This window comes from Triticum dicoccoides, chromosome 7B, assembly GCF_002162155.2.
Source record: "Triticum dicoccoides isolate Atlit2015 ecotype Zavitan chromosome 7B, WEW_v2.0, whole genome shotgun sequence".
Classification (NCBI taxonomy): Eukaryota; Viridiplantae; Streptophyta; class Magnoliopsida; order Poales; family Poaceae; genus Triticum; species Triticum dicoccoides.
The window spans coordinates 165,488,461-165,497,455 of NC_041393.1; the positions used below are offsets into that span (position 1 = coordinate 165,488,461).

The 8,995-nt window shown below is 42.3% G+C and overlaps 1 protein-coding gene across 1 annotated transcript; it reads left to right on the top strand.

The window, feature by feature from the left end:
- The first annotated feature begins 1,002 nt into the window (after positions 1 to 1,002).
- LOC119335887 (peroxidase 1-like) lies at positions 1,003 to 1,317 on the top strand. Its single transcript, XM_037607938.1, has one exon. It carries the CDS (start codon positions 1,003 to 1,005, stop codon positions 1,315 to 1,317), a length of 315 nt encoding a protein of 104 aa, XP_037463835.1.
- Positions 1,318 to 8,995: the final 7,678 nt, after the last annotated feature.

Sequence of the window (8,995 nt, forward strand, 5' to 3'; positions counted from 1 at the left end):
AAAAGAAGGGTAGAGAAAGAAGAAGGCGGCTGGGCCTTTGGATCTTGATCGGGTGGTGGAGACGATTTGACTGAATGCCCAAAAAAACTAGGTGCCTATCAAATAATAGTCCCCGTAACAATTTTTATGCAATATGTGTACAATTCATACCACTATCTAAAAATTGCACTACTATATGTTTATTTTTGCATAGTATGAAAAGTTGCAATTTTCATGCGAATTGTGTGCAATTTTCTGTCATTGTTTGTTTTATGTGTTTTTTTTTTCATTTTTCGGATGTAAATATGATCGGGAACAAGCTCTCTTTGGTTGTAGCAATTTTGAAGAAGCACTCCCGACTGTGGTGATGTTTTGAAGTTTTAACCGACGAGATAGCAGCCGCTCGGCGACATAGCTACATGTGGTCGCGTAGCTAGCCGGCCAACATGCGAAGCTAGCTTATGTGTATATGTGTTTCTAGGAACTACTATGGGAGCAGGACAGTGTAGAGTACTTGTGTTAATCAGCGTGAGAAAGTCTAAGTCATCTAAGCATGAAACAAGTATGGGCCACTTAGCTTGGAGGATATGGAAGGAAAGGAACTCGAGGATCTTCGATCAGCTGGCCAGCTCCTGCAACAGGGTGCTGGACTTGTGCAAACAGGACATAGCCATATGGAGAGCAGCTGGATGCATTACTGAATTACTGGACTAGCTCCGCTGCTACCTAGTTTCTCTATGCTGATATGTTGTAACTGGGGTTGTGACCCTAGAGTGGCTTGTAATCACAGGGCTTCAGTCTTAGCTCGCTTGGACTGTACCCAACCTGTACTGATGTTTCTTCCCTCTAATAAAGATCGGCCAATAGGCCCTTCGCAACAAGTATGGGCCAGTTATCTTGGAGGCTCCAAGTTGGAGCTGTCGACGTGCATGGCTTTCATTTGCTCTCGACGCGATAAGTGCATCTGCATGCGGCCAGCACAGCTGAAAAAATTTAAGCCGTAGGGTGACATGCAACGTGCACATGCATGAGGAGTATGAGGCTGAAGTGCAAGAGCGTCGACAACAAGAGCATGCTGTCAGAGATGGATCCCGACAGCTACATGACCTTCGACACCAGCTACTGCCGCCATGTCGCCAAGCGCAGGGGCTCTTCCGCTCCGACACCACGCTCCTCACGGACGCGGCCATCAAGGAATACGTCCAACGCGTCGCTGCCGGCAAATTCGAGGACGCGTTCTTCAGGGATTTCAGGGAGTCCATGATCAAGATGGCCAACGTCGGCATGCTCACCGGTGGCGGCGGAGAAATCAGGAAGAAATGCTACGTCCTCAACTAGACAAGCTACCAGCGGATTAATTCCGTGGAACAAATGTTTGTTGACAAGTGAATCGATAAGTGAATCTTTAATCGTAACACTTTCGCAGCACCAGATGGTGTTTGTTAATTTGTCTATTGTTACTGCTCGCGCTTAGAAATATATATGGCACAAACATAGAGAATTAAACGTTTTTAAATCTAAGGAATTTTTGTAAAATTCATGACCATTTTTTAAAGCTTGTGAACAATTTTTAAACTTGTGCATTTTTTAAAAATTCATGAATATCTTTCGTATTCATGAAATTTTTAAAGTTATGAACATTGTTTAAATTGACAACATTATTTCCAATTTGTGAATATTTTTTTAAATTTGTAGAAAAAAATCTGTTGTTTTTCAAAAATATTATAAGTGTTTTAATCTGCCCCTAATAATAATGCAAATATTGCTTTTGGCCGTCCATCTAAAAAATTACCCTCAAAGTTGTTATATATTATCCACTATGCCATCCATAAGTGAAGAAAATGATTCAGGTTTTTTTTTAAAGTCACCGTCGTGCTAAATTTTTTTTATAGGTATGATACCCAACATATGTCACACACATTGGCTAGGGGCTACAGCCTATCTCTCCACCGTTTTCCAACTCCTTTTTTTCAACCCCAGCCCACGTACGTGGTCATGGGCCGGCCCACTGTGGCGCCCCTTCTTTCCATTTCGTTTTTTGTTTTTTCTTTTCATATTTCTGTTTTTTTATTTCTTATTTAAATAAATTCCAGATTTACAAATTTTAAAAAGCTGCGAATTTTGAAAAAAAAAGTTCTAGAAACCATTTTTTTATGAATTTAAAAAATGTTCGAAAAATCATAATTTTTTCATGATTTCAAAAAATGTGGTGATTTTACAAAAAAATCACAAATTATAAAAGAAATCACAATTAAAAAAATTATCAGAAAATAAAATCAACTTATTGATTTTAAAAAAATTATAATGTATTCAAAACATATTCATGAATCCAAAAAAATATCCAAGAAATTTTTAAAAATACTAAAAATAATTCAAATTTTTTGTGAATTTTAATTTTTTGCGCTAATTTTAAAAAATCATTGATTCAAAAAAGTTCCGGAATTCAAAAACTATTCATCTATTCAAATGTTCGTCTAAACAAAACAAATGTTTGTGAATTAAAAAAATGCCCAAAGTTTTAAAAAAAATGTTGATTCAGAAAACTGTCCGCCGTTTCAAAAGTCTTTTATGTCTAGGTTTTGATTAGTTTTTGGAATGTCTTTATATGTCTAGGCGTTGGGAGTAGTTCGTGGTAGATGAGATATATTTTGAAAGTTTTAAATATTTCCTTGCGCTACACAATGACAAGTGTGTCATGCGGTGGCAAGCTCATTGCATTGGGATTTACCATGTCGAATGCATTGCGATCACGTGGACATCACGCCCATCATTAGTGAGGGTCAAAAGAAAGATAAGCGGAAAATGATGTGCCACCCTATTAAAATAGAGGACGCTTATATGTCGAGGTATTGAGTCATACTTATTTGAGCAGCGTGTAATTTTTTATCTACCGTTGCAATGCACACGCATGTTTGCTAGTAGAAAACCAAGTGAAATCATAAAATTGATTGAAAAATCGAGCACAAAAATAATTATTGGTACAATATGCACAAAGCGCTATATGGATCCAGACCCCGTGCGTCTTCTCGCAATCCTAAATATTTTTAAAAATATTGGAAAGTATTTAATAGAAAAATGACTAAAATGAAATAAATCTCTGAAAAGCTTATTGAGAAAAATCTACCAGCATAATACACACATAGCACTACAAGTGCGGCTGCATATTGCACGTTTTCTGTCTATCACGCGTGTTAACCGAGGACTGGAGCTCTCAGACTCGGTTATTACAGTCGGTTCTGTTGAAATATATTGCACGCCTCTCTTCAACAGTTTGGACTTTTGGATGAATTGGCTGGTGCATGAATTCAATATGGTATCAGAGCCAAGAGGTCTTGAGTTCAAGACCCTGCCAACACAGTATTAAATAAAACGATTTTGTGGCCTACATTGATCCCACGTCTGATGACTAAAATAGCATAGACGTGAGGGTGGGGGGGTTGAAACATATTGCACGCCTCTCTCCATCAGTTCGGACTTTTGGATGAGTTGGCTGGTGCATGAATTCAAGGTTCATTCAGTTCGGTTTTATCTGTGTTAGGTTGCACTTCAATTATGCTGGGTATGGTGGTGTTTTTCTTAGTTGGCATTGTCTTGGCTTGTTGTTCTCTGCAGTGTTTCTTTTTGAGAGGAAGGTAGAATTGTTCGGTGTTTGGCTATAGTTTTATTATTTAGTCTCGATGACGAGCAATGGTGATCACGTGAGCTCCTTTGTTCCCCACAAAACTAATGGACCACAAGCAAACAACAGAGTTGGCACCTAGTTTTTTTGAGGGAAGGCCATCATGGCTAGCTTTATTGATTAATGCATAAAGATACATCTGAAGAAAATATGCCCTAGAGGCAATAATAAGGTTGTTATTTATATTCCTTATATCATGATAAATGTTTATTATTCATGCTAGAATTGTATTAACCGGAAACTTAGTACATGTGTGGATACATAGACAAACAGAGTGTTCCTGGTATGCCTCTACTTGAGTAGCTCGTTAATCAAAGATGGTTAACTTTCCTAGCCATAGACATGTGTTGTCATTTGATGAACGGGATCACATCATTAGAGAATGATGTGATGGACAAGACCCAGCCATTAGCTTAGCATAATGATCATTTAGTTTTTCAGATACATGTTCCTCAGACTATGAGATTATGCAACTCCCGAATACCGTAGGAACACCTTGTGTGCTATCAAACGTCACAACGTAACTGGGTGATTATAAAGATGCTCTATAGGTGTCTCCAATGGTGTTTGTTGAGTTGGCATAGATCGAGATTAGGATTTGTTACTCCATGTATCGGAGAGGTATCTCTGGGCTCTTTCGGTAATGCACATCACTTTGAGCCTTGCAAGCAATGTGACTAATGAGTTAGTCATGGGATGATGCATTACAGAACGAGTAAAGAGACTTGCCGGTAACGAGATTGAACTAGGTATGATGATACCAACGATCGAATCTCGGGAAAGTAACATACCGATGACAAAGGGAACAACGTATGTTGTTATGCGGTTTGACCGATAAAGATCTTCGTAGAATATGTAGGAGCCAATATGAGCATCCAGGTTCCGCTATTGGTTATTGACCGAAGATATGTCTCAGTCATGTCTACATAGTTCTCGAACCCGTAGGGTCCGCACGCTTAATGTTCGATGATGATTTGTATTATGAGTTATGTGATTTGATGACTGAAGTTTGTTCGGAGTACCTGATGAGATCACGGACATGACGAGGAGTCTCGAAATGGTCGAGACATAAAGATTGATATATTAGACGATGTTATTCGGACACCAGATGAGTTCCGAGAGGTACCGGATAACTATCGGAGTGCCGGAGGGTTATCAGAACCCCCCGGGGAAACTTATGGGCCTTAATGGGGAGAGAGAAAGGGCCTCAAGGGGCTGGCTGCGCCCCCCCTTGGGTCCGAATTGGACTAGGGGAAGGGGCAGCGCCCCCCTTTCCTTCCCTTTCCCCTCTGCCTTCCTTCTTCCCCCTCTTCCTTAGGTGGAATCCTACTAGGACTTGGAGTCCTAGTAGGACTCCCCTCTCCTGGTGCACCCTAGAGGGCCGACCGGCCTCCCCCTCCCCTCCTTTATATACGGGGGCATGGGGCACCCTAGAACACACAAGTTTCTCTTAACCGTGTGCGTTGCTCCCCTCCACAGGTACACACCTCGGTCATATCATCATAGTGCTTAGGCGAAGCCCTGCGTTGGTAACTTCATCATCACCGTCGCCACACCGTCGTGCTGATGGAACTCTCCCTCGGCCTCAACTGGATCAAGAGTTTGAGGAAAATCATCGAGCTGAACGTGTGCTGATCGCGGAGGTGCCGTACGTTCGGTGCTTGGATCGGTTGGATCGCGAAGACGTTCGACTACATCAACCGCGTTACTAAACGCTTCCACTTTCGATCTACGAGGGTACGTAAACATAATCTCCCCGCTTGTTGCTGTGCATCTCCTACATAGATCTTGCATGATCGTAGGATTTTTTTAAATACTACGTTCTCCAACAGTGGCATCCGAGCCAGGTCTATGCGTAGATGTTATATGCATGAGTAGAACACAAAGAGTTGTGGGCGATAATAGTCATACTACTTACCAGCAACATCTTACTTTGATTCGGCGGTATTGTTGGATAAAGCGGCCCGGACCGACATTACATGACCACGTTCATGAGACTGGTTCTATCGATGTGCTTCGCACACAGGTGGCTAGCGGGTGTCTGTTTCTTCAGCTTTAGTTGAATCGAGTTTGACTACACCCGGTCCTTGTTGAAGGTTAAAACAACACACTTGACGAAAAATCGTTGTGGTTTTGATGCGTAGGTAAGAACGGTTCTTGCTAGTAGCCCGTAGCAGCCACGTAAAACTTGCAACAACAAAGTAGAGGACGTCTAACTTGTTTTTGCAGGGTTTGTTGTGATGTGATATGGTCAAGACTTGATGATATATAAATTGTTGTATGAGATGATCATGTTTGTAACAGTTATCGGCAACTGGCAGGAGCAATATGGTTGTTGCTTTATTGTATGAAATGCAATATCCATGTAATTGCTTTACTTTATCACTATGCGGTAGCGATAGTCGTAGAAGCAATAGTTGGCGAGACGACAACGATGCTACGATGGAGATCAAGGTGTCAAGCCGGTGACGATGGTGATCATGATGGTGCTTTGGAGATGGAGATCAAAGGCACAAGATGAAGGAAATATGCCTAGAGGCAATAATAAAGTTGTTATTTATATTTCCTTATATCATGATAAATGTTTATTATTCGTGCTAGAATTGTATTAACCGGAAAATTAGTACATGTGTGAATACATAGACAAACAGAGTGTCACTAGTATGCCTCTACTTGACTAGCTTGTTAATCAAAGATAGTTAAGTTTCCTAGCCATGGACAAAGAGTTGCCATTTGATAAACGAGATCACATCATTAGAGAATGATGTGATTGACTTGACCCATCCGTTAGCTTAGCATGATGATCGTTTAGATTGTTGCTATTGCTTTCTTCATAACTTATACATGTTCCTATGACTATGAGATTATGCAACTCCCGAATACCGGAGGAACACTTAGTGTGCTATCAAACGTCATAATGTCACTGGGTGACTATAAAGATGCTCTACAGGTGTCTCCAATGGTGTTTGTTGAGTTGGCATAGATCGAGATTAGGATTTGTCACTCTGTGTATCGGAGAGGTATCTCTAGGCCCTCTCAGTAATACACATCATAAGAAGCCTTGCCAGCATTGTAACTAATGAGTTAGTTACAGGATGATGCATTACGGAACAAGTAAAGAGACTTGCCGGTAATGAGAATGAACTAGGTATTGAGATACCGACGATCGAATCTCGGGCAAGTAACATACCGATGACAAAGGGAACAACGTATGTTGTTATGCGGTTTGACAGATAAAGATCTTCGTAGAATATGTAGGAACCAATATGAGCATCCAGGTTCCGCTATTGGTTATTGATCGGAGATGAGTCTCAGTCATGTGTACATAGTTCTCGAACCCGTAGGGTCCGCACGCTTAACGTTCGGTGATGATCGGTATTATGAGTTTATGTGTTTTGATGCACTGAAGGTAGTTTGGAGTCCCGGATATGATCACGGACATGACGAGGAGTCTCGAAATGGACGAGACATAAAGATTGATATATTAGATGACTATGTTTGGACATCGGAATGGTTCCGAGTGAGTTCGGGCATATACCAGAGTACCTGGGGGTTATCGGAACCCCCTCGGGAGTATATGGGCCGTAATGGGCTTTAGTGGAGAAAGAGGGGCAGCCAGGGCAGGCCGCGCGCCCCCTCCCCCTCTGGTCCGAATTGGACTAGGAAGGGGGGGGGGCAGCGCCCCCTTTCCTTCCTTCCTCTCTCCCCCTTCCTTCTCTCCTAGTCCAACTAGGGAGGGGGGGAATCCTACTGCCGGTGGGAGTAGGATTCCTCCAGGGCGCGCCATAGAGGGCCTCCCCCCCTCCTCCACTCCTTTATATAGGGGGAGGGGGAACCCCATAGACTCCAAGATTTGTCTTAGCCGTGTGCGGTGCCCCCCTCCACAGTTACACACCTCGGTCATATCGTCATAGTGCTTAGGCGAAGCCCTCCGCCGGTAACTTCATCATCACCGTCGCCACGCCGTCGTGCTAACAAAACTCTCCCTCATCCTCAACTGGATCAAGAGATCGAGGGACGTCATCGAGCTGAAGGTGTGCTGAACACGAAGGTGTCGTACGTTCGGTACTTGGATCGGTTGGATCGTGAAGATGTTCGACTACATCAACCGCGTTACTAAACGCTTCTGCTTTCGATCTCCGAGGGTATGTACAAAGACTCTCCCGCTCGTTGCTATGTTTCTCCTAGATAGATATTGCGTGATTGTAGGCAAATTTTTTGAAATACTATGTTCCCCAACAGTGGCATCCGAGCCAGGTCTATGCATAGATGTTATATGCGCGAGTAGAACACAAATAGTTGTGGGCGATAATAGTCATACTGCTTACCAGCATGTCATACTTTGATTCGGCGGTATTGTTGGATGAAGCGGCCTGGACTGACATTACGCGTATGCTTACGCCAGACTGGTTCTACCGACATGCTTCGCACATAGGTGGCTGGCGGGTGTCAGTTTCTCCAACTTTAGTTGAATCGAGTTTGACTACGGCCGGTCCTTGTTGAAGGTTAAAACAACACACTTGATGAAAAATCGTTGTGGTTTTGATGCGTAGGTAAGAATGGTTCTTGCTCAGCTCGTAGCAGCCACACAAAACTTGCAACAACAAAGTAGAGGACATCTAACTTGTTTTTGCAGGGCATGTTGTGATATGATATGGTCAAGACATGATGCTAAATTTTATTGTATGAGATAATCATGTTTTTTAACACAGTTATTGGCAACTGGCAGGAGCCATATGGTTGTTGCTTTATTTTATGAAATGCAGTCACCATGTAATTGCTTTACTTTATCACTAAGCGGTAGCCATAATCGTAGAAGCAATAGTTGGCAAGACGACAACGATGTTGCGATGGAGATCAAGGTCTCGCGCCGGTGACGATGGTGATCATGACAGTGCTTTGGAGATGGAGATCAAAGGCACAAGATGATGATGGCCATATCATATCACTTATATTGATTGGATGTGATGTTTATCCTTTATGCATCTTATTTTGCTTAGTTCGACGGTAACATTATAAGATGATCTCTCAGTAAATCTCAAGGTATAAGTGTTCTCCCTGAGTATGCACCATTGCTACAGTTCGTCGTGCCAAGACACCACGTGATGATCGGCTGTGATAAGCTCTACGTTCACATACAACGGGTGCAAACCAGTTTTGCACATGCAGAATACTCAGGTTAAACTTGACGAGCCTAGCATATGCAGATATGGCCTCGGAACACTGAGACCGAAAGGTCGAGCATGAATCATATAGTAGATATGATCAACATAGTGATGTTCACCATTGAAAACTACTCCATCTCACGTGATGATCGGACATGGTTTAGTTGATATG

Excerpts from the sequence above, each read along its gene's own strand:
- LOC119335887 (XM_037607938.1), top strand. The coding sequence starts at position 1,003 with ATGCATGAGGAGTATGAGGCTGAAGTGCAAGAGCGTCGACAACAAGAG.